At 40.4% G+C, this 26,556-nt stretch overlaps 2 protein-coding genes across 4 annotated transcripts in view; one reads left to right on the top strand and one right to left on the bottom strand.

The window, feature by feature from the left end:
• Positions 1-712: 712 nt before the first annotated feature.
• nfyba (nuclear transcription factor Y, beta a) lies at positions 713-10,654 on the bottom strand. Of its 2 annotated transcripts, none has more exons than XM_022216371.2 (7): positions 10,530-10,654; positions 8,008-8,101; positions 6,853-6,983; positions 3,849-4,046; positions 1,754-1,832; positions 1,536-1,615; positions 713-1,270 (listed from the first exon to the last, which is right to left on the bottom strand). In XM_022216371.2, the coding sequence occupies exons 2-7, from the start codon at positions 8,099-8,101 to the stop codon at positions 1,238-1,240; spliced, it is 615 nt and encodes a 204-aa protein (XP_022072063.1). In that variant the 5' UTR covers positions 10,530-10,654; the 3' UTR covers positions 713-1,237. The 2 variants fall into 2 exon arrangements, with proteins under 2 accessions (XP_022072063.1, XP_022072064.1); XM_022216372.2 differs by lacking the exon at positions 10,530-10,654 and adding an exon at positions 10,243-10,463.
• Positions 10,655-10,965: 311 nt separating this feature from the next.
• Positions 10,966-26,556, top strand: part of LOC110966884 (thioredoxin reductase 1, cytoplasmic-like) — a 31,680-nt gene continuing 16,089 nt past the window's right edge. Inside the window, exons 1-8 of one of the 2 annotated variants that reach the window (XM_051954214.1) lie at positions 10,966-11,067; positions 12,134-12,261; positions 15,705-15,777; positions 15,988-16,104; positions 16,332-16,474; positions 25,873-25,988; positions 26,097-26,319; positions 26,496-26,523. In XM_051954214.1, coding sequence (XP_051810174.1) covers positions 12,172-12,261; positions 15,705-15,777; positions 15,988-16,104; positions 16,332-16,474; positions 25,873-25,988; positions 26,097-26,319; positions 26,496-26,523 — 790 coding nt within the window. In that variant the 5' untranslated portion in view covers positions 10,966-11,067; positions 12,134-12,171. Of the gene's footprint in view, positions 11,068-12,090; positions 12,262-15,704; positions 15,778-15,987; positions 16,105-16,331; positions 16,475-25,872; positions 25,989-26,096; positions 26,320-26,495; positions 26,524-26,556 lie in introns of those variants that run through there. The other variant, XM_051954218.1, reaches the window with a different exon arrangement.

Genomic DNA, 26,556 nt, shown 5'->3' with positions numbered 1-26,556 from the left:
ATTCATTAAATGTCATCATTTTTAAGTGATCCCAAACTTTCAAACAGTAGTTTTTGGGTTAACCTCTTGGTGGCGTTAGAGGGAACGTAACGACATCAACAAAGCCTTTTAAAACAAAATCTAAGTGCCAATCCATGTAGGAGAAGTCTAGGTGTTTCTGCATGAGTGTGGACACTGCAACAACTGTTCCATGTCAGTTATAGATATTACACAAAGCCAAACATTCTCTGTGGTCAGTCAGTATACTTTTTCCTCTGGGGAACATGAACGTCTGCAGCCGAATTGGTTGTACATGTGTTGAATTATGTTGATTATTTTAAAGGAGGTGAATACTTACAGTCACTTCTTTCATATTTTAAATTAACTGGCATTACCTTGTTGAAATTTGTCTTCACTTCCACATAAATAAATAAAAGCCAGATTAAACTGACCAGGATTTAATGCTAAAAAACAAAGGGGGAAACTTCCAAGGGTTGAATTCTTTTTATAAGCAACGTCGGTTCCCAAAACTAACCTTTCACTACAACATGGAGCAGCATAGCATCGTAACACAGTGATTTCACTGATCAGGAGTGTTTCTTCTTTGGGTCTGGAGGACGGTTCAACCATACAAATACAGAAAGAAGCTACAAAAATAAAAGCTGCAGCTCTACTTCATGCCATTCATGCAAACTGGGGCTGTATGCAATAAAGACAAATGAAGTTTTAAACATCAGGTTTGAATTTTTATTCAAAGGATTTCCATAATGTTCTAGCACATGGTAAACTGTGTGAACTTACAAAAGAGCTGCATGATCTAATATGACAGTAACAACGTGGTTTCTCTTAATTTAAACAGAGAAGACGTTCAAAAATAAGCATTGGATGCAACACTTGCCCTGACTTCCCCTCTACCCAACCTGCCCTAAAAGAAAATAAATGCATAAAAGCAAACACATTAACACACGCACAAACAAATTCCACCACTAAATCAGGTACTGTAAGAAGACTAGCCTTTAAAATAAAGCCTTGAATTACCCAGCTGCTTTGGAAGCTCTCCAAAACATTTGGTACCTCACAACTAGAAACTATACTTTCTACTGAACAGGTAGTGATTTCTCTGTACATGAGGGTTTCTGCAGATGCCCCCTCCCTCCTGTCCGTCTAATGACCTTCACCCCGTGGCGGAGTCAGAGGTCATCTGGTGAGTGAGGGCCCCATGTGGAGCCGCTGTGTTTGGGCCCCAAGTAAGGCCTCGTCATGAGAACTGGATCTGCTGTACAGTGGGAATCTGGAACACAGAAGATCTGATAAGCTCAGTAATAGTCACTTAATGGTTATGCTAACAGAGCTGTTGCCTCAGTGTTCTTTACTTGTGGTTTAACTAATCCAGACCAGCATGCTGTGATTTAGGCTAAACTTAGCTTAGCTTAGCTTAGTGTGCCCCGATTACTCACTACAGGCTTAGTATGGTGTTTTTGTAAATTTGGCAGAAAATTAAACAGACTTTAGAGTTTTTACTAAAAGAAAATCCTGCATTAAGTTGAGAGTTTCACCTGTTGATATGAGGTGGTGTACACCATGACGTTCTGCTGCTGACCGTCTGCTGTGATGATCCCAGCCGGCAGTGGATTTGCTGATGAGGAAGAAATGGTGTATTTTAATACAACGGATTGAGAACACAGTCACAGAAACTAAACAGAAGTATGTGATCAGAAGAGGACGGCCAAACCACAAACAGAAGGTCAAATCTAAAACTATTTGTTCCACTTACTGAAGCTGTCATCTGTGAGCTCCTCACCCAGACTCTCACCCACCGCGACCCCGGGCATCCCCTTCTCCCCCTTCATCGCCTGGAAAGCAACCAGAGATACCAGGAAACGTTACATGTGTGACAACAGCAACACCTGAACTAAACATGAATGTTGTCTTGTCTGGAGATGACGGAGTCACATGGTACCTATGAAACGAAATGACAATACAGAGAAAGCTACTACACTCACTCTTTGTGAGTGAGTGTAGGCAGCAGGCAGATGGGTCCCCCCTATATAGAGCCGGGTTCTGCTCGAGGTTTCTTCCCTGTTAAAAGGGTGTTTTTCCTTGCCACTGTCGCCTTTGGGCTTGCTCTGGGGGTCAGGCATTTGGGTTCTGTAAAGCGTCTTGAGACGAGTTGACTGTAATTGACGCTATATAAATAAAATTGAATTGAATTGAATTGAATTTGTTTTAAACCTTCATTTCATCACTACTTCAGGATTTCTGCCAAAGACCCTTTTAACCCTTTGCGCTTCAGTTGTGCTTCCGTGTCCCGCCGGCGGTACACCTACTAATTTGCATAGGAATTTCAAGAATGTCCGACGGCTGCAAACACGATTATACAAACACTATACGCCGATGGAAAGCTTAGATTCTCATGAATCCGCCGGTATAAACCACTTTCAGATGTGATTACCACAGCGGGTGAGAAAAACACATTTGTCCGACAAAAACAAATATCCATCCATCCGTTCTCTATACACGGCTTCAACGCACACAGCGCGACTCACATTTCCGGGTTCATTATTACACACAGAAAAAAAGATTCCACAATAAACGGCCATAATCCAACCTTTTACATCCAGACAACACAAGCCAGTAAACTATTTTGTCCAAAACATGTCCTGAAGTCGGTATAAAATCCACGAATAGGTCGTTTTCAAGGAAATGCACCTCGCGATGTGCGTCCAATATTCCCTGTATTTTTCGTAATTTTTTTTATTTAAAAATAGAATATTAGCGATTTTTTGTACTGAAAACGGCTGGAATTGACTGCAGCTTAAAGGGTTAACCCTCTAATTGTCAAACCCTGCCAGCAGGGCTGATGATGATGATGGTGTAGCACTATTGATCTGATTGTGTTTAACTAGCCTCATATAGCGAAGAAAAGAAATATTCATTTTAAAAACCCATCTCTGAATATCAATGTATGTGTGCTTTGATGAAAAATAGTATCTTAATGCCTCAAAATGTCTTAGATATAACTTTATGCTGTTAATTTCTCCAGAATGTGCAGATTTATCAAATCCTTGCCTCTCTTGCCACACATCTTCCCCCTCACTACAGCTCAAGCACAGCAGCTCACCTATAAATCTGCTCAAACACTGGAGCATTTCCCTGTGGGCCACAACAACAAGTTATGACACTGGAGTAATTCCATTAGAATGGAAGCTGATTCTGAAGAAGATTAATGATGCGTGAGGCTCCAACCTGCCAACTGATACGATTAGTTTCTCTGTTTTTTTTTTTTTTTTAAAGTAATTCAATGTTATTTAAAGAATTTCAAAGACCTGCAGACACCCTGAACTTGAACTTGCCAACACCTTTGGCCTTTTGGTTTTAAAAGAATCAGACATTTAAAACCCTATGGAGTGCTACCATGATCTATTTAAGGTGGTCAAATTACTCTAGATTGTAAATTAAAAACTCTACTGGTGTTCTTGCAGAAAATCCCAGACACATCTTGCAGCCCAGGTGCTTCATGGTCCAGCCAGGCTGCACTGCTTTTAATCACAACTGGCAGTTAAGACTCAGATGAGGCACCTAAGGGTGATTACAGATGTTAAAACTACACCATTTAGCTTTGCACATCCTAAACACTGGGTTACTTTTTAACAGTTTATTCAACAGGATTCCTGTCAGATAACTCTGGCAACATTCCTTCTAACTCTGCTCTGATCAAAGAGTGATTTTGACAGATAAATAGATAATGAGAGTAATAAACTGTGACAGAAAGGCACTGGAAAGCTCACAGTCTGTGTTAAGCTATACATAAAAAGGGCTCTGTGCCATGGATGGAAACAGAAATTCTTTACCTGTCACTCGTGTCTCACCTCTCTGAACTTCTGCAGGTAGAGCTTCAGCGGATCCACGTACATGTCGAAGCCCAGCGTGGACATGGCGAACAGGATGTCCTCCCCGTTGATGGTCTTCCTCTTCTCCTGGTGGCAGCGTTCGCTTGCCTCAGACGTGATGAAGCTGATGAACTCACTTACACACTCCTGCACACACTCTTTGGCATCTTTTGCAATCTGTGGAAAACAAAGCCCACACACATTACAAAATGTTATCTCATGATGAAATGGATTTTGGCAATAAAGAAGAATTTGTTAGATTCCATGGGGCAAAAGCAAAATATTTACAAAATATGTAATTATTTTAGTTACTGCCTTCATTAATTTATTCTAAACCTTGATTTCAGCATAGAACTATGTCTCCTCCTCTCAGTGTGAGAAAACCTTGCTATCTGCTGCTATTTTGAGAAACATTGAAGAAAAAAGTCACATTCATTTCCTTACATCAAACCGGTCGGAAGCTGCTCAGCTGTTCAGAGAGACAGGCTTACACTGCGTTTAACCACACCTGAATCTACATCCTCTCCTTCAGATTGGATCTTTTTAAATGCCTGATCACATCTTTGTAAGCTGTTTGTAAGTTCAAAATAAAATGCACAGATTTAATTGAATTTATGTCGATTTTGTGAAACTAAAGATATAATTTCATATCTGAATGCCTAGCTTCTCTTCTTCTAATCATTTAGCAAGATAATTGGCCATCTTAATTGTGACCAACGAGCAGCCAAGCATGACTCTGACACTAATAGAAACCGCAGTAATGAATTCATTAATTTCAGCAGCTGCATGAGAGGACCTGACACAATTAGGAAATATTAGCAGTACAGCTGGCAGCAGTGTGTTTGGAGAGCCGCACTGTGCTCAGCCACAAATGGATGCTAAAAGATTTAACACGGACAGATTCAAATAACATCCCTCTAAAGTGCAGCAATCCGTGACAAATATGAGAGGTGATCAGTGTGGAGCCTACAGAGGCTGATGCTGGACAGAGAGAGAGAGGGACAATATTCCAACAACTACTGAGCTGTACAAGAGTGTGTGCTGAAATAAGCCAATAAAAAAATGTAACATGACATTTCATATTTCATCCCACGATTGAGCAGGCTATGTTTAGAGGGTTTCTGCAGATATCAACCAGTCAGATTTAATGCTTTTTAATGTCATTTTAGTGCTACACTGTAAAAGTTTTAATGCCACGACTGTGAACTCAACAAATTACACTTTTTTTATGGAAAAGATGATTTTTATACGAAAACTGTCCCTACATGTCACTACTTCTGACCACCCATGAGCTGCAGTCATTCTCTGAAATCCACGTTTTCGAGCCATATTTTGCTGGAATTTGTGTTTCCCCAATTCCCAGCTCTCCTCCACCTGGTCCAGCCTGCCGGCCACTTTAACCCTCCTGTTGTCTTCATTTACGGGCACCAAAAAAGATTGTTTCCTCGTCTGAAAAGAATTCAAAAATTCAGCAAAAAAACAAAACAAAACAAAAAAAAACCCAACCCAAAATTTCTGAACAAGAAAATTCCAATAATTCCTTCAAAGTTTCCATCAAAAGTTGTATTTAAAAAAATGGGAAGAAAATTCTTGTAAATGTTTTCAAAAAAATGAGGAAAAATCTTCCAAAAAAATCCTAAAATATCTAAAGTGAATACATATATATTAGTAAAACATAATAGTTTCTTAAGAACATTCACAAAAAAAATCAACCAAAATCCAGCAAAATTCGCTGGATTTTGGTTGATTTTTTTAGTGACTGTTCTTAAGAAACATTTTTAACATTTCTTTTTTTTCCCCACCAAAAAAATTTCAATAATTTCCCAAAAAATGTTGAAAATGTGGACATTAGAAGTTTCACTGTGAAAAAATATTTTTTCCCTACATTTTCAAACTTGAAAACGGGTTAATTTGACCTGCAGGACGACACTAGAGTTAAAAACATGCAATTTTGGCAATTGTGTCCAGTCGGCTGGAACAATTATCGCACTGGTTCAGCATGTTTACACAGATGCACATATCTGATGAATCACAGTCTATAATTATATATTATTATTGTCAAATGTTTTCTTGAGAACTGCAGAAAGAATTTTTAATGCCACTGAGAATCAAATTTAATGATTTTTACTGCCATTTAAGGCCTTAATTTTCGCAAAATCCACTTAATGACTATCAATGCTTTTTATTGCCGTGCAGAAACCCTGGTTTAGAGGAGTCCACACGTGTCTGAAGCAGCTTTGGACTTCGTGACACCAACAGTCATGTCACTTTAATACGTCACCCAGAGTGAGATGGCTCAAATGAAGTCTGTCAATCTGATGCAGACTGAATCATCACTTTGAGCTATGTCAGGCTGTGTGATGAACGCAGCCACGATATAAATAGAATAAAGTGTGGAAGCAGAGACACATCATCAACCTGTGTCATCTCTGCACTAACACACAAACTCCTGGGCTTTTTTCCACCCATTTCCCTCCACTGTTCTGGCCTGTGTGCATGTTTTCCCCTCTAAACGTCATTCAAAAATGGCACGTATGACATGTTTCACCAGCATCATTTCACACAGCATGCTGAATGGATGATGGGTGATTGTTGGATGCAGCAACTGTCACATGCACGCAAATTTGGTCCTAAATTTGATCTCACAGCAGACTTGTTAAGTGTCAAAACTCTGACTTTAGCTGCTAAATGTGTCTGTTGGTGCTGTGCTGTCTCTGTGCTGCCACCATTTGGAACAGACATCTAAACATTTCACAACATTTCTCACACGACTGCCAAGTTCTGGCTGTTGAATGAGGCCCATTGTTCATTAAAAAAATGTTCATTTTAAGGTTCAAAGCTAAAATTTAAAAATTTCCACTCCACACACACACAATCCTACAATTTCCATCCAAATAAACAGGATGACCAGTGTTCCTGCGATGTACCAATTAACCATCCTAGTAAATCTAATGCCAAAAAACCTCTCCTCTCCCTCACAAACCTTTCCAGTCTGAGGAACAGCGTTCTTCATGATGCGAGCCACGTTGGCAATAGGAAGGTAGATGTCCTGCTCCCTGTAGTTCTCCTTGATGCCACCATCTTCATGGTCGTTGAGATTCTCCTCTCCATCATCTGCAAAACACACACAATCAACTCTATTCCACCTACTGCAAACAGGACTGCTCACTGATCAGGCACTTCAACAGCACTCTGATTGGTTCTAATTTCATTCATTCATTTCATTTATTCTTTATTTCATTCATTTGTAAAATAAAAAAATGTTGTATGTAAATACAAACAGTCTCCAAACAGAATGAAAGGGAGCAGAAAGAAGACAAGTCGTATTTTGTCTGCCCCTTTATCCCCAGAAATCAATTACAAAAAGCAAACTAATTTTTATTTTTTAAGAGACAAAATGAAACAAATTAAGAACATTTTGTCTTTTAAAATTCATTCTCTTTAATTTTTCCACTAGAAAGTTAAAAAAATAAAGAATGCAGGATTTATTTTTTAATGTTAGTATTTCTAACTGCTGTTTTACTTTTTTAATATTGTTTTACTGACATTTAGAAAAAGGGTTAAAATAAAGCAAGGCAGAGTTTCCCTTCAGTCCCCTAATCATAAAATCCTTCCTGCCTTGGTAACTGAATTTCTGAACAACAGTTTTCAGCGTATGCTGAAGGTTACTTTTTCATCATTAACCCATTTGTATACATTTTTCTTAACTGTGCATTTGTCCATCTGCATGTGGTGAACTTTTACTGAATGTTTTGACAGACTGATTGTTTCTGCTTTTACATCCAAAAGGCTCGCTGTACTTGTAAAGCAGAGCCAGACGTTTGAGTGTTAAATTCTGTCTACTGTAAGTAAAAGCAGAGGTTGTGTGTGTGTGTGTGTGTGTGTTGTACAGTATTGTAGTGTGTATCAGAGAGCGAGAGCTGTTCCGCTCACACAAAAGCTCTGAAAGAACACGGTCTTCTCATTGGAAAATTTCAAATGCATCATGCACAAATTAGAAAATGAGTTGGTTCTAGAAAATGTGTGAGAAAACATTTATATAGCAATACTAAATAAAAATCAAACATGTTTATATCGGAGTTTGGCACCCAGCCCCAGCTGGTGGTGATGGTTGCTTGGTAACGCTTGTTCTCCTCACCGTCTTGAGACTGGAGGACGTAGTGACTGGAAGGCATGTACTCTCCGGTGATGCCCAGCTGGGAGGCGTCGGTGGTTGAGCTGTCTCCGTCCATCTGCAACACAAACAATCCCATATCAGCATCTGGAGCTGCAGCAGTACAGCATACCTGCAAAATCTGAATGTACTCAGCATCTCTGAATCACCTCTTGGAAACAGTGAAGGCCTGACTTGAAAGTTATTTACAAAGGTGCTTACACGCAGACTACTCAGGGAGATGTTCTCCTTTGGGATTCAACAACATGCTGTTTTACTAAGCTCTGAACTGTAAAATGAAATAAATAATGAAAGCCTGTCTTCTTTCTCTGTAGCTACACTGTGGATTCTACACTCTGAAACACCTGACAGACTGACCTAGATACATAACTCTGATGCAGGGAAGTACAAAACAGAGTACAGCGTAACGGTTATGGGTGGCTGACAATGTATTTATGCACGTAAGATTTATTTATTTATACTAGTTTGCCCTACAGTAGCTTAGTTTGACCCAGAGTTGTATCTTGTTGTTTAAGCAAAAAAAAAAAAAATTCAGCATTTTTAAATGGACAGTTTATTGGTTTATAGATTAAATGTGAAGTTAATTAGACTACAATAATAATTTAACTGACACTTTGGGACTGCTGTTATACAGTTCTCATGGTCCTGGTCTGTCTGTGGGTCATCTGCATCTGGATTACTCAGTAACAACATCAAAACATGACCAAAACTCAACTGCATTAATGAGGGAAATTGGAGACACTATATGGCACTCATTTTAAAATAAACTTTAAGCGACACTACTCTTTGCTGTCGTAGCTGCACTTCTTACCGCCAGCTGGAAAATCAAGTACAATGTCAATCAGCATAACTGAGTACGACTTGAAACATCCATGCATTATCTATACACCGCTAAATCCTCATTAGGGGCTCCTGACAGGTCACCAGTTTATCACAGAGCTACATATAGAGACAATTACACTCACATTCACATCTACGGACAACTTAGAGTTACCAGTTAACCTCAGCAAGTTTTTAGATTGTGGGAGGAAGCTGGAGAACCTGGAGAAAACCCACACATGTAAACTCCATGCAGAAAGGCCAGGAAATGGATCTTCTAGCTGCAAGGTCAAAGTACTAACCACTGATCACTGTGCAGCCCCATCTGGCAACATCCATAATTATAATCTGAGCATGTTTGAGTTTTTAAAATGGTCAAAGTTTATTGGAAAACTTAATCAGCAGAGAGAACAATCATTGACTGCATCATTACATTCAGCATTTAGATGCTACTACGGATCTGCCTGCCTCTTAGTGCAGTCACTGTTGTTGGTGACTCCTGACAGTTTATATTCACTTAATTTAAAGCCATTTTTACACTGCTGGGAGCAGACTTTGCCCTTTCATGCAGCTTTGGTTAAGAGGTTATTACAGCCCCAGAGAACCTGGAGAGAATTTGTCTTGGAGTTACCTTTGGTCTATGAAATCTGCGTGCCAAGTCTTCATATCATGAGGTTTAATCATTTCAAGACAGCCTCAAAATGAACATCCGGAGGGCATACGGTTGTTACAATGATTACGTGAATGCTCGTAAACAACTTGGACATGCCAACAACACTAAATGGCTGATAGCTGTTACAATTAACTCTTAAATCGTCCATTTTTGGTGTAGGCCAGAAGCTATCTGTATCTGACAGATGAATAAATGTGTTTTGCTGTGTTTCTGAGGACCTGTCTTCTCTGTATCCACCGACTTGGCGGGTCTGTTGGTCTGTAGTCGTGATTCCACATTATTGACTCCAAATGGCTTATCTGTGTAGTGTTTATAAGAGGAAGGACATATTTTCAGAGAAATATGAGCAGCCTCCTTCATACCGCATACATGTTTTATATGTTTCTGTGTCGGTACATTCTGGAAAACACCGAATTTGGCAGGACACAGCTAGCTAGCTTAATTACTGCTGTTAGGACATAACTTTAATTGAAAATAGCGATGGTTATACCCTGGTAAAACCACGGTGAGGTCAGTTTACGTTAGCAACACGCTAAATACACGGATATGTGTTTGGCTACCGAATGCTAACGGGCAGGTCCAGCCGCGGGTAAGTGAGATATTTAGCTAACGTTAACCCAAGAACCGGGTTAGCTGGTCGGCTCGCGGGTCTTCGGAAAACTAATGGCTTCACTGTGATGAAGAAAGGCTGTCCAGCGGGCTGTTACCTTGTGTAGTTAACATATTCAGGCACACAGTATCCCTTGAATAAATTCTCATTGTGAATCCGCTGCAATTCGCCTCAGCGCTGGCCTGTTCTTTGTCGCACAGAACACAGCAAGACGTGGCCGGGGCCGAAATGTTAAATTCTATTTTTTAAACTTTCGCCCGCTGGATACTTCCTGATGAGCAGCCCACACTCAGACAACAAATAAAAAATCAGACAGAGACGGACATTTCCATTCGAGCTAACGAGAAATCGGTTAGCAATCATTGGCCGGAGCCAGGCACAAACCTGCAATGAAGCCCTGGTTGGTTACCTTCCTGAGACGGCTGTTTGGTTGGACAGAAAATGGCTGCGAAAGGACCAGTCCCAGCGCGGAGCCGCGGCTGCACTACCGCGTCTGATCAGGAGAGGGCTGTGCTGTGTTCAGGGACTCCTCACAAGCTCATAATTCACAACTTTTAGTCTAATCTGAAAGGGAAGCTAGTAATGGCCTTAATCGAAAGTTTAAATAATTACACCAATTTCCAACCTTTACAGAAATGTATTTTGTGGTTTCTACCTTGTCAAGCACAGCATGGCATCAACTTGACAGGCTTAATATAATGTGGCTTTTTCATTGTCTCGTCGTTTTGTCATGAGTTGCATATCAATTCCTACATTTATGGCAGTACCTGAATCCATCTCTTCTCGTCTGCTGGTTTCCCGCAAATGTTTCACCCTCCCCTCGATTTTCCTTTCACAGAACCGCTCTGGCTGTTTACACAAGTGTTCACACTCCCACCGACTGCCGGAAGCCAAACAGCTAATGAAGGGACTAAATTAGCCAGTAGGTTTGTTTCACGAATGCCAGAATTATTTTAGCTGCATGGTTAATAATTAATTACTTAGATAAGTTAAAAAAAAATGTGTGTAGAAAACCATTCAGCGAAGTGCTGACATTTCATCTTAGTCATTATTGATGAAAAATAAGTTAAGCCGTGTTATTCCGAGCAGCGTTTTCTGCCAAGAAAAGTCGAGGGGGGTATTTTGTTTTCCACAAATTCTGGTGGTATTTGTATTGAATCTAAGCACTGAATTGCATTTATTGTATTTATCTGCTTCGGAGTCCTGAAGCATTGTTATAAAGACTCCTTAAATGCAGCTGTTGTGTTCAATATGCAAAATCCAGGTTGATATTTAAAGGTTTCAGCACAAGATGGCGCTCTGCTACTGTGCCAGTAAAGCTGCCAGGTTTTCTCTCTGGAACACCCTTTTCTTTGGCTCTGCTGCTCAGTGATATTATTAAACCCTCCTCTTCAAGTGTCAAAATCAAATCAATATACACCACAGGGACAGTAGTAGTTAGTCATTTAGCTTTCAATCATTTCTGATGTCCTGCTTGTTTTTGGTTTTAAAGAATCAATGCTATTGATCAGTGGCTTTTATTCAAGAACAACTGACATAAGTAGTTTAACCACCCATCAAGTATTTTGTCTTACTCCATTGTCTTGGCATACAGTGTCTGAAAATATTTTTACCACACTGTGTTGTGTTAATAGCTCGTAAAACTCTTTGAACTGCATTTGAATTGTTGGTGTAGTAATTTTGACTACATTCTGCAAAATAGCACTGTGATTATGTTTTTACTCGATCCTACCCTAACATCAAAAGTAACATGTCTTTTCCATCCTGGCAGGGAACCCCAAAACAAAACTACTTTCCAAATTTTATGTATAGAAAAGCACTAATTTGAACTTTTATCATAAAATTTGGCAGCTGTTCTTCATAATGTTCAATACTGAGACTTGAACGCTCGTTTCAGCTGACGTCATTCAGTGCAAAAGAGCGTAGAGGCCAAAGTCCGTTCTCTTCGGGGATGTTTGTGGTTCTGATCTTTGTGTCTGTGCTTCTAGTTTACAGCTCTTAGTGTCCAGGCTTGAGGCAGTGAAACATGGACCCACCAACAGGGCCATCCTTGGGCCTCTACGACTATGACCTGCTGGTTATTGGAGGGGGGTCAGGAGGCCTGGCTATGGCAAAGGTTAGCTCACTTCTTATTCTGCTCTGTAGTCACTTACAGACGTCTTGTAGCAGTTGGGTTTGTTTTCCATCAGTCAGACCTTCCAGATATCCTTGAACAAGAGAAATATGAATTAAAGGATGCATCACATATTTATTCTTATATTCACCATTCAATATTGCATATGCGTTATACAACAAAAATGAGTACGCTCCTGTGCAAAGCTACTGAAATGATTCAAAATTGCATTATCTTATAGTAACTGTCAAATTTCTGAGTTGAAAGTGTTGAAAGGGCTTTTGCAGTTATGAATACTAAAAAATGAACAGGTTATAGAGACCATTATAGAATTGAAAGCAACAAAGGTCAGTTATCTGCAAAGACTGCAACAAAAGTGTCACGTGTAATTTCCAATTGTTGCACAGACACTGTGAAGAACCAGATTTAGACAGTAAGCCATTAGATGTTATTGGGTTTATGGAATCAGATTGCAAAAATAAAACTCTATAATCAGACCAGATTACCTTTGAAAATATGTGCAATTAAATTATAGTTAAATTATCAATGTCACATGTGGCCTTTGATTAAAAAAAGAACAAAAACTTAGACAAAAGAACAGCATTGCACATGTTATGGAATAGATACAACACACCTGAAGTTTGTGCTAGCACTGTTTTTGTAACGAAAATTTGATTTGTAAAGGCTGAATGTGCAAAATGCATTCTATTTGCATTAAAAGTGTTTTGAGACATTTGAAGAGATACAGAGAATGTGGTGCTCAAATTTTTGTCCATTCTCTCAGTATGATGAACAGTATTTTCAGTATGTGATTTTAATATAGGCTGCACAGTGGTGTGGTGGTTCAGCCCGATCTCACGAGGATTCGTGAAACTGTCACGTAAATTTTTGTTTCGGTTTCGTGCGCACCAACACGATTTCGTCATGTTTTTCGTGCCGCTCACCACGAAATGCGCACCAATGTATTTTAAACGGCGGACTTTTCGTGCCACTCAGAACGTATTTCAAACGAATGGGTATATTATATTTTTAATGGAAAACCGTGGCGAATCCAACGCTATATTTTGCATGACATCGTCCCTAACCAAAACCCTAACCATAACCCTAACCATAACCTAACCATAACCCGGTGGTACACTTACCAATTTGCATAGGAATTTAAAGAATGTCCGATGGCCGCAAACGCGATCACACAAGCAGTATACGCCGATGGACAGCTTAGATCGCCATGAATCCGCCGGTATAAACCACTTTCAGATGTGATTACCACAGCAGGTTTCGTTGTGAGCAACACGAAAAACATTTCGTGGTGAGCGGCACGAAAAACATGACGAAATCGTGTTGGTGCGCACGAAACCGAAGCAAAAATTTACGTGACAGTTTCACGAATCCCCGTGAGACCGGGTTGGGTGGTTAGCACTTTCATCTTGCAGCTAGAAGATCCCCAGTTCATGTCCCGACCTTCCCAAGATTGGTCTGCTTGGAGTTTTCATGTTCTCTCTGTGCATGTGTGGGTTTTCTCCAGGTTCTCCAGCTTCCTCCCACAGTCCAAAAACATGCTGAGGTTAACTGGTAACTCTAAATTGTCTGTAGGTGTGAATGTGAGTGTGATCATCCATTTCCAGGAGGATCACATCTATCATCAAGAACACAGGCACATGTACAAAGTATGGGTTTTGTTTTGGGCTGGTGTCTTCAGCCTGTTTTTTTTTTTGTTTTGTTTTTTTTAAAAACACAAGTTATAAAACCCTGCATTTCACAGTAGGGCTGTAGTTATCAATTATTTTAGTAATCGAGTGTTCTCGCGATTATTCTGGCGATTAATCATGTAATCAGATTCCGTGTTTGACATGCGTGTTGCAGCATCAAAAGCAGAAGTGAGCGTGCTGTGCAACAGAAATAACACGGGTAGATATCTGTGGTGTATTATACATCTATAGTATAGTACAGGGGTATTTAACTAAAACTAAAGCAATGGGAATCTACATGTATTTAGTTGGTGATGCAGAAATCACATAAATATATTTTATGTTTAGTCGTTTAAACTGCTGCTACTGCTGCTGATAGAACACAAATAATAAAACTGAGCAATTTATTAGTATTTATTATAGAGAATATTCAATCAGTAACTTTAGTTTCACTTTGATTTGATTAAAGTGATTTCCTTCATTATGAGACGGTGCCAGACCTACATGCACTTCAGTATAATATCATGTTTGAATATGTGAAGTCTGATAGTTTTATAGTGCAGCTGTCTGTTGTCAATAATCAGCTGCATTGTTGTTTAGCAGTTTTCTACCAGCATTCCTGTCTTACATCATTTCCAGTCACAGCTTTTTACCACCATAAATGTTTGTTTCTCGTTGTTCTCCATTAAAACAACTTCTTCGCAATTGTTTTATTTTGTACAGAAAACGACTCAAATGATGGTTGAATGCTTCTGTTTGTGTGACGTTTGAAGCATAAAGTCTGAGCTGACAATGAAAGCTGAAAACCTCCTTCATACCTATTAACTCTGACTAAGAGTTTAATTTTTGTCGAACCAAACGTCTGACTGTGTTAAACTGTCTTCATAGTTCACCCTCTGATTTGATAAATGCCGTAAACGCTAGCTGCTGTGGTTCAAATAGTAGTGTCCCGACAAATCTAAAATCTCCCTATCATATATTGATTATAGGTCCGGGTCAGCATAGGATGAAGTCTGGGTCCAGACCGGTTTAATGACTCAGGGTCTTGCATGTAGTGGATTAAATGAAGCCTCCATTCAGAGAATTTTGCCTCGAGGAATTTTAGTATCAAATCAAAATACTTGAGTGACTCCAGAAATCGTTTCAGCCGTACTTCACAGCTCACCTGAGTGTGCAGTTGTGTTTCTACCAGGATTTTTGTGGTGGAAATGTTGCCATGTCCATGTAGAAGAGAAGAAGTGTAGAAGCAGCAGTGTATATGTACCTTTTCTTTTTATTGTCTGGGTTATTGTTTGCTGCAAAGACTCTGTTTATGTGTCTCCTGATGATTTCCTGCTCATTATTTACACACATCAAAGCTATCGTGTCATCGTCTGACTGCTGTCCGACATGGATAACTCTCCATTTATTTATGTCTGTACTTTCCCAAGTTCCTCTCCACATCCTAATGTAACTCCTGCATCACTCCCAGTGGTAGAGGACACTTCACCAACTGAACCTCATAATTACTGCTAATCTGGTCAATAAAAGCGCTCTTTGCCAACGCACAGCTCAGATACTTATCATATTAAGGGGCTTTATGGTAATGGGATGATCTGTGAGCAGCTCTAGAGGAAAGTGGAAATGAGATGAAGGGGCAAGAGCTGGGACTGTTGAGAAGGACAAATGCTTAACCCGTTTAAATATTTAATTGCTCACCTCTCCATTGCTGTCTGAGTGTCCCTCTCAGTCTGTTTTTCTCTCCTCTCCTTCCTTCAGGAAGCAGCAGGGTTGAGGATAAAGGTGCTTATCCTTGACCTTCTGGCTCCATCTCCAAGAGGAACCGAGAGAGGTGAGCTCAATTCTCAGACTGTCAAGAGCTGTGGTGATAATTAATCCATTCTCTTCTCTTCTCTTCTCTTCTCTTCTCTTCTCTTCTCTTCTCTTCTCTTCTCTTCTCTTCTCTTCTCTTCTCTTCTCTTCTCTTCTCTTCTCTTCTCTTCTCTTCTCTTCTCTTCTCTTCTCTTCTCTTCTCTTCTCTTCTCTTCTCTTCTTTCTGCAGAACTGGGAGGATCCAGTTTCAACATGGACAGCATCAGGAAATTTCTACAACAGGCAACACTGCTGGGAAAAGCTGTTCAAGATTCTCAAAAGTACGGCTGGAGGTTCAGACATGAGGGTAAGTTGGTTAGCGATGATGTTTTCGTTGTTTTGTTTGTTAAAATCAATCACGTGACCAAACATTTTATTTGTTTGTCATTCATTTATAGATAATTTAGAAGTTTTACTGCAAGATTCAAACAAAAACAAACACAATAAAATTCATCCAAATTAAACACAAGCAGTTTTAGCAATTATATGATCATGTGTCAGACATGTACACAGATGTTCTTCTGCTGGTTTCAGTGTCACATGGCTGGAGTGAGCTTGTGCAGGCTGTGCAGGAGCAGTTAAAGTCTGCCAGTCTAGAGCTGACGAGGGAGCTGAAGAGCTGTGGCGTCTTTTACCTCAGAGCTCGAGGGGAGATAGTGGCGCCTCATACAGTGGAGGTAAGCGCTGACTGGTTAAAACACTTACAGGCCAGATGCAGCAGAAAAATAAATGTAAAAAAATCTTTATGTATTTTTTTTTAGCAAGTTCAGGACATACAGTGCAATTGGGATGCAGTCAACATTCAGAGTGTAAGAGTGGACAACTCTCAAAGATAAAATACAGTAACATTGGCAGGAATGAATATTGTTTCGTGTATAGAGCACAAGTACAAAGGAAAAACAGTATGGCCTATAAAAGAAACAGAATCAGACTCGCTGCTCAACTTGATCTATAAAAGGAAAAGACAACAGCTGTTTGCATCCAGGCCATCACCTCAGTGGATGAAGAACCCATGCTTAGGAAGGAGTATAGTCAGAACCTGAAATTTGGTAATTAGTCACGTACAGGTTTGCTTTGACTAGGGGAGGAGGAGGGGGACGAACAGACGGACGGATGGTCAGACAGGTGCCAGAGGAAAGAATGGGTATCACAGGTGATGGTGTACTACCACAATACCTCATCAGATGAAAGTTTCTCAAATTATTGAAGCGGAAGTCTCCAGTGAGCATAAAACATATCAGAGTGAATTTAATTTTCTCCAACTTAAGGAGATATAAGACACCGTGCAGCCATGCTTTGAAGGACTGGGGTTGTGAAGATTTCCATAAGAGAAGGATCCTCCTGCAGGCAATCAAAGAGGCCAAGGCAACAACATTGTCCTGAGTGGTCGAGGTGGTAAAATTATCAGGTGGCCCACAGAAGAACACTATATGGGAGGATGGATTGATGTTTAAACCTAAAATGTGAGACATGGATTTAAAGAAAAATTGACAGAAATTAACTAATTTCAAACAAGACCAAAACATGCGAGTAAGATTGCAAAAAGCCTGGGAGCACCTACCACAAGCTTCTGGCATTCTTGCAGTTATTGTTCCAGCTAAAATTGGCAGGTAGACTTGAGCTGATAACTGTATGATTACAGGTACGGTGCTTTATATCTCTAAGTCAAAAAGATGCCCTAAATATTAGCATTATTCAACCACTGTTGGTGATTTGTTCATGAGATTTACATAAACACGGCTTGCTCTCTGTGGTCAGTTACTTGGTGCCAGTTTGTGCTTTCTCTTCATCAGTTTATGGTGGAAACTATGGAAGCGAATGTGACTCAAAACTCAAATTCAAAAGCATTAGCAGAAATGCTTTTGCATTTCAAAGTCATGGCTGCACTATTTGACTCAAAAATTAAATTAAAAATCAATATTCCAAAATGCAATTTCATTTTCTTCTTCAACACTGCTCATTTTGTGACTAAATGAAAAAGCAAATGCAAATCGGACAAGGGACAAGGTACGGACAAGGACGGACAAGGTACGTTTTATCCGTTTGTTTCCTGGCTATAAAAGACACAAGCAGAAACAAAAAATCAAGCCGTTTTTTCGTTTTGAGCAAAAAACAAAAAAACAGGAAACGGTTCGTTTTTTAGTTTTTTCGTTTTGAACAAAAAAACAAAAAAAAACAGGAAACGGTTCGTTTTTTCGTTTTCACCCCCAAAATGAAAATACGACTCAATATTCCGTTTCATTGGTGGGCGGGGCTTCGGAGCCTGCCAGTGAACAATAAAGCTCCTGCCCATCACAATAAAGCTCTTGCGCTGGCATTCATAGACAGACTGACTTTCATTGTATTGCCTGCCCCCACTGCACTTCCCCTAACTCTAAATCAAAGCAAGTCGTGTACACAGTAATGACAGTCATAACCAGTGGTGTAGTCTAGTTTTTTCTACTGGGTATACTCCAACCTCATAAACCAAAGCCAGGTCAGGTTCTCATATATGTGCGCGTGCACTCACATGTCCATGCGCGCGCGCACACAAACACACACACACACACACACACACACACACACACACACACACACACACACACACACACACACACACACACACACGTTTGTACTTCTATCTTAGTGAGGACATCCATAGGCATAATGCATTTCCTAGAGCCTTATCCTAACCTTAACCATCACAACTGATTGCCTAAACTTAATCCTTACCCTAACCCTAACCAAACCTCAACTCATACCTGTTCTCTAAAAACAAGTCTTCACCCTCAAACATGGCTGTTTCAAAGTGAGGACCGGCCAAAATGTCCTCACTTTGATAGTTAAATGCAGAAAATGGTACTCACCATGTAGCAAGTACAAGAACACACACACACACACACACACACACACACACACACACACACACACACACACACACACACACACACACACACACACACACACACACACACACACACACACACACACACACACACAGCAGCAGCTCCTTTATTTCAAACTACCAATTAGATACTTATAGACATTATAGCGTCAGCAGCTCCTCCTCCTGCCATCAGGTAGAGCTGATGTTTCCTCTCCATCAGGTAGAGCTGATGTTTCCTCTTCATCAGGCTCCCTTTCCTAAATGTTAACCTTAGCTCCAGCTGTAGTGTTCCCTAAAGCGGCAGTATTCACAGGACAAGCAACAGGCTTATTAAAACATTGAAATAGTTTCATTTAGCTTTGCTTTCTTTTTCTTATTTTTTCTCCACTGACTGATGTTGGGTCATTAGAAGTTCTAGACTCATGTCCCTCTTCTTCTAAGCCAGGGGTATTCAGCTAAAATTCAGAGAGGTCCAGTCAGCAAAGGTCCAGAACATCATAATGTCTAACTTGAGTTACTGTGATATATGCTGATGTAACCTGGTAGCTTTATTAGAGTCTGCCTGTTATCAAAAACTGACCGTCAAATAAATTCAGTACGGTTCAAAAACATTTTGACATTTATTAATAAATAACTTATAACTGTATATCTTAAAATAAAGTGCAGAACTTAAAAAAGCATGACTGAACAACCTGAATCAACTTCTATACATCTTTAACAATACCTAAATCTCATAAATGTAAACATTTGAACACTTTTACATTTTTGTCTGTCTCATATCACTCCCCTAATATCTCTGCAGCTTAATGGGAGAACTGAGCTGCTGCTTGTTTGAGCCGTTCTCAAAACATATTTTGATTATGTTCATAGTTGAGAAAGCTGCCTTACAGCTGTTTGCTGAGCCAAACATGGTCAGCATGTGACCACAGTCTGTCCTCTAGAGATGTATAAGGCACAAAAGATACGACTCTCAGAGTCGATGCTTTGTAGTGAATCTGAAGAGCCGACTCCTAACGTATTTAATGGAGTATGGAGTTTAACACTGTCCTAGCAGAAAACATGTTACTGGATCCTAGATTAAAGAAGCTTGCCTTCAGTGACAACAGAGCTGTTGATGAGACACTTCAGAGAATATGAGCAGCAGCAGCAGCCTGACACCTCCACCATTAGAGGACCAAGTGGAGGAGGAACCTCAAACTTCTGCTGTGTGGAGGCTCTTTGATGGAAGAGCTACAGGAGATGATTCAGGAGAAATCCTACAGCTGATGTGGTAATGGAGGATCATATCTAGAGGAACCCCTCATCCAACCAGCAGACGACCCACTGAGCTGGAGGCAGGACAAGGCCTCGGTCTGCCCCACCTGGTGAAGGTGATGGAGGAGAGACAACTTCTTCCATCTGAGAGAATCTTCTCAGAAACACGGCAGATATTCACTGAAAGAAGAAATGTATCAGCCCATCCAAGCTCAGCCATCTGATTTTTCTAAATGTCAGCCTGCTCTGAGGACATTTATACTGTTTGAATACTGAGTCTGGTTCTGTTTCTGTTCTGGTTCTGTGGGTTCATGTGCAGAGTTTTGTTCATTTATTTTTTGTGCAAAAAAGTTTGGTTGAAATAATAAACAAAAGCAAGAATACCTGTTTTTGTAACAGAGCAAATGTACAAAATGAGTCAATTATAAGGCTTCTCATAAAAACACTGAATGAAAAAGAGTTTGTCAAAACGATTCATATTTGCCTGGTTAGGCAAAAACATGAGGCTACAAAGAATAATAAATTAGGAGCCATTTGGGAGCCGAAAGAACCGGCTTTTCTTTGGAAGCAGTGCCAAAAGCTCTCTGAAAAGAGCTGAACTTCCATCACTACTGTCCTCTTTGTCGTTCATCTCTCAGCTGCTTTTTGAAGGCAGAGCTGCGATGCGATTCAGCGACGTCATTGGCTGAGTAGCGTCACGTGGGATGCCTGAACTCCTACATAATTGGTCTGTGCGTTTCTAAGCTGATAGACCAATGATAAACACTGGAAAGCTGCACCGGTAAAATAGAAGCGACCTGTCAAATTTACACCCGTATAGAAGGCGTCTGGGTCCGGATCCGGACCGCGGTCGGCCTTTAGTGAGCCCTGTTCTCAGCCAGACACCTTCCCCCGTCCCATACAGCTTCACCGCTTCCTGACACAGAGAAAAATGAACGTTATGTCAAAAAAACATACTAATACATGTGTTTGCGCATTTTAAGTGGTTATATGGAAATTCGGACCGTATCTTTTGTGCCTTATACATCTCTAGAGGACAGACTGTGGTCACATGCTGACCATGTTTGGCTCAGCAAACAGCTGTAAGGCAGCTTTCTCAACTATGAACATAATCAAAATATGTTTTGAGAACGGCTCAAACAAGCAGCAGCTCAGTTCTCCCATTAAGCTGCAGAGATATTAGGGGAGTGATATGAGACAGACAAAAATGTAAAAGTGTTCAAATGTTTACATTTATGAGATTTAGGTATTGTTAAAGATGTATAGAAGTTGATTCAGGTTGTTCAGTCATGCTTTTTTAAGTTCTGCACTTTATTTTAAGATATACAGTTATATATAAGTTATTTATTAATAAATGTCAAAATGTTTTTGAACCGTACTGAATTTATTTGACGGTCAGTTTTTGATAACAGGCAGACTCTAATAAAGCTACCAGGTTACATCAGCATATATCACAGTAACTCAAGTTAGACATTATGATGTTCTGGACCTTTGCTGACTGGACCTCTCTGAATTTTAGCTGAATACCCCTGGCTTAGAAGAAGAGGGACATGAGTCTAGAACTTCTAATGACCCAACATCAGTCAGTGGAGAAAAAATAAGAAAAAGAAAGCAAAGCTAAATGAAACTATTTCAATGTTTTAATAAGCCTGTTGCTTGTCCTGTGAATACTGCCGCTTTAGGGAACACTACAGCTGGAGCTAAGGTTAACATTTAGGAAAGGGAGCCTGATGAAGAGGAAACATCAGCTCTACCTGATGGAGAGGAAACATCAGCTCTACCTGATGGCAGGAGGAGGAGCTGCTGACGCTATAATGTCTATAAGTATCTAATTGGTAGTTTGAAATAAAGGAGCTGCTGTGTGTGTGTGTGTGTGTGTGTGTGTGTGTGTGTGTGTGTGTGTGTGTGTGTGTGTGTGTGTGTGTGTGTGTGTGTGTGTGTGTGTGTGTGTGTGTGTTCTTGTACTTGCTACATGGTGAGTACCATTTTCTGCATTTAACTATCAAAGTGAGGACATTTTGGCCGGTCCTCACTTTGAAACAGCCATGTTTGAGGGTGAAGACTTGTTTTTAGAGAACAGGTATGAATTGAGGTTTGGTTAGGGTTAGGGTAAGGATTAAGTTTAGGCAATCAGTTGTGATGGTTAAGGTTAGGATAAGGCTCTAGGAAATGCATTATGCCTATGGATGTCCTCACTAAGATAGAAGTACAAACATGTGTGTGTGTGTGTGTGTGTGTGTGTGTGTGTGTGTGTGTGTTCTTGTACTTGCTACATGGTGAGTGTGTGTGTGTGTGTGTGTGTGTGTGTGTGTGTGTGTGTGTGTGTGTGTGTGTTTGTGTGCGCGCGCGCATGGACATGTGAGTGCACGCGCACATATATGAGAACCTGACCTGGCTTTGGTTTATGAGGTTGGAGTATACCCAGTAGAAAAAACTAGACTACACCACTGGTTATGACTGTCATTACTGTGTACACGACTTGCTTTGATTTAGAGTTAGGGGAAGTGCAGTGGGGGCAGGCAATACAATGAAAGTCAGTCTGTCTATGAATGCCAGCGCAAGAGCTTTATTGTGATGGGCAGGAGCTTTATTGTTCACTGGCAGGCTCCGAAGCCCCGCCCACCAATGAAACGGAATATTGAGTCGTATTTTCATTTTGGGGGTGAAAACGAAAAAACGAACCGTTTCCTGTTTTTTTTTGTTTTTTTGTTCAAAACGAAAAAACTAAAAAACGAACCGTTTCCTGTTTTTTTGTTTTTTGCTCAAAACGAAAAAACGGCTTGATTTTTTGTTTCTGCTTGTGTCTTTTATAGCCAGGAAACAAACGGATTAAACGTACCTTGTCCCGTCACGGACCCCAACTAAAACTAGATTTGACTGGAGACCATTGGAGACTCGACGTGCAAGCAGATGGCGACGAGTATGTCCGGTGTTCAAATTAACTGGTGTTCCCATCAACTGGTGATATTCGGTGAGCGACGCAGCTGTTACACATAGCATAGGTGATTGTACCGATGCCTGTTCAAAACACACAGACGTCAATAAACTGTTCCGAAATGTTCTTGTTGTCAGCTTTAACATTGTCGTTATTGCTCTGTTTGGACTCACGGCTGTTCAGTCTACCAGTAAAATACTCGGTTTAATGAGGACTTCCACCGAACGGAGTGGAAATATCGCTTCACTGCGGCAGTGTGACGATCTCCATCACATTAACTGGTGACAGTCTGTGGCCTCAGTCCGACAAAAACATCAAGAGAAGTTCTAATACCGTTTACTGAGAAAAGACACCAATTCCTTTCAGTATAGCACATATACTGGGGCAAGTACAGTACAAAAAATCGCTAATATTCGATTTGTAAATAAAAAATATGATGAGAAATACAGGGAATATTGGACGCGCATCGCGAGGTGCATTTCCTTGAAAACGACCTATTCGTGGAGTATATACCGACTTCAGGACATGTTTTGGACAAAATAGTTTACTGGCTTGTGTCGTCTGGATGTAAAAGGTTGGATTATGGCCGTTTTTTGTGGAATATTTTCATCTGTGTGTAATAATGAACCCGGAAATGTGAGTCGCGCTGTGTGCGTTGAAGCCGTGTATAGAGAACGGATGGATGGATATTCGTTGTTTGTCGGACAAATGTGTTTATATTACCCACTGTAGAAATCACATCTGAAAGTGGTTTATACCGACGGATTCATGAGAATCTAAGCTTTCCATCGACATATAGTGTTTGTATAATTGCGTTTGCAGCCTTCGGACATTCTTGAAATTCCTATGCAAATTAGTAAGTGTACCGCCGGTGGGACACTGAAGCGCAAAGGGTTAACCAGCCCATCCTTGAACTATATAGCTAGCTGCTGTTTCAATCAACCGATCTCAAAACTCAAGATGTGAAACAATAAAATAAGAATGAATAAAAACAGACCAAATAGATCATCTTGCTGAATTGTTCCACGCTAAGTTCCATCTGCAGATTCCCTCTGAGTAAAAACTGCCTCTTGACTGAACACCTTTACACTTATATATACTTATAACTACCAATAGCTGTGAATAAATGTTATTTTTTTCCTTTTTATTAGCTTTATTTGACAGGTAAGTAGAGAGACAGACGGGAAAATAGGGGGAAACCTACAGCAGAATTGAACTGGAGTTGAACCCGGGCCGCTGCGTCGGGTTTATAGATCTCCTGTTCAGTCACCTGAGCTATTGCCCCAGTATATGTGCTATACTGAAAGGAATTGGTGTCTTTTCTCAGTAAACGGTATTAGAACTTCTCTTGGTGTTTTTGTCGGACTGAGGCCACAGACTGTCACCAGTTAATGTGATGGAGATCGTCACACTGCCGCAGTGAAGCGATATTTCCACTCCGTTCGGTGGAAGTCCTCATTAAACCGAGTATTTTACTGGTAGACTGAACAGCCGTGAGTCCAAACAGAGCAATAACGACAATGTTAAAGCTGACAACAAGAACATTTCGGAACAGTTTATTGACGTCTGTGTGGTTTGAACAGGCATCGGTACAGGCATGTGTAACAGCTGCATCGCTCACCGAATATCACCAGTTGATGGGAACACCAGTTAATCTTGAACACCGGACATACTCGTCGCCATCTGCTTGCACGTCGAGTCTCCAATGGTCTCCAGTCAAATCTAGTTTTAGTTGGGGTCCGTGACGTCACTTACCTGCGCCACTTGAGATTGCTTTTGCGTTTGAATTATGAGACACATTTTGCGGGGTGAGCACGAAAACGAAAAAGCATTTCTGAGTTTGCTTTTGCTTTTTCATTTAGTCACAAAATGAGCAGTGTTGAAGAAGAAAATGAAATTGCATTTTGGAATATTGCTTTTTAATTTAATTTTTGAGTCAAATAGTGCAGCCATGACTTTGAAATGCAAAAGCATTTCTGCTAATGCTTTTGCATTTGAGTTTTGAGTCACATTCGCTTCCATAGGAAACAGCTTTAATTATGTAAAGGAAAACACAATATTCAGATAGTCGGTAACAATTTAAAACATACTGAGGTATGTATGGGTCTTATAATACTTTCCACAAGAGGTCGAGTAGGCTCATATTTCATTTTCATATTTTTTGGAGTAAAATGGACCCAGCACTGGAGAAAAACAAGCCTGTGTTGAGTGCATTGCTGCATATAATGTTGTAGTGTTACTTCAAATAAAAGTCTGCTTCTTTCACGGTTTTATTTGAGGGGACAAACGCTTGTGTTGTAAATATTGATATCCCCTGTATAAACCCTGACATCTGTGTTTGCCCTTGCCTTTATCCCAACATCAAGAAGGTTTTTGGGGTTTCAGATGCTTTTCAACATAAATCCAGTTTGCACAATCTGCTGTATGACCTGTTATGTATATCACGACTCTTCTCACTCATAGTTTTGCTCATCAAGGGCTTGCAGCCAACATTTCAGTTACAATTACTTTGACTTTTAAAACAAAATAAAGAACCCTGCGACAGACTGGCGATCTGTCCAGGGTGTCCCCTGCCTTCGCCCGAGTCAGCTTTGATAGGCTCCAGCACCCCCCGTGACCCTAGTGAGGATAAAGCGGTGTGTAGAGGATGGATGGAACAAAATAAAGTGTTAACAACCGATTTGATAATCTGTTTTCTTGTTTTTCATGTGTCTTGTAATTGAACAGTTAGAAGAAAGTCGAATTAAGTATTGAAAGGCTGAACTTGGGGAATAAATAGCAAGCTCTCCATTTCTAAGAAAAGTTTAGAGACTTTCCATTCATGCACATGGAAATGTCTGCATTTAGTGGCATTCATTGGCTTTGACATGTTTTGCTGGAGAGCCTTGAATAATCTAATTGGTTGAGTGCATTGCTGTATTAATTGAAATACTGTTGACAATAACTGTGTACCTTCAACATCTAAGCAAACTTGGATAATTTCAGCTGTAATGCAAGCTTTCCGATTTGTGTTTAATCAGGTGACAGATGTGAACGGGAGGAAAAGGCATCTGACAGCAGAGACTTTAGTCGTCGCTACAGGAGACAGACCTCAGTATCTGGACATACCTGGAGACAGAGAGTACTGCCTGACCAGGTCAGCTCATTCTTATCCACCAGATAGCACATGCACCTGAATAAAGAAAACTGCATCCCCTGCAATGCACTGCACAGCACATATAATAACACCCTATCCCCTCTTCAGTGAGGATCTCCTCTCCCTGCCTCACCCCCCAAATCGAACCCTGGTCATATGTGGATGTGCTGAAGGATTAGAGTGTGCTGACTTCCTGTCCAGTCTGGGGCTGCAGGTCACCGTCATGCTGCAAGCTGACCTGCAGGGGTTTGATCTGAAAATGGCAAAGAAGATAGAAAACTACATGTTTGTCGGAGGAGTGGACTTTCTTCATCACTGTTCACTGAGTAAGGTACAGAGACGCACAGAGACACACAAAGAGACACATAGACACACATACAGAGACACATAGACGCACATAGACACACACATAGAGACACATAGAAACACACATAGACGCACAGAGACAGCAACGCAACGTTTCAGCATCATTTTAAATTCTGTCCGTCTGTCCATCTGTCCGTCCAGGTGGAGCAAACTGAGGGTGTCATTTCAGGTAAGCTAACTGTTTACACCTATTACATTAGGA

The sequence above is a fragment of the Acanthochromis polyacanthus genome, chromosome 1, assembly GCF_021347895.1.
Source record: "Acanthochromis polyacanthus isolate Apoly-LR-REF ecotype Palm Island chromosome 1, KAUST_Apoly_ChrSc, whole genome shotgun sequence".
Classification (NCBI taxonomy): Eukaryota; Metazoa; Chordata; class Actinopteri; family Pomacentridae; genus Acanthochromis; species Acanthochromis polyacanthus.
Note: the sequence above shows the minus strand (reverse complement) of the source record. Positions and strands in the feature narration are given on the sequence as shown.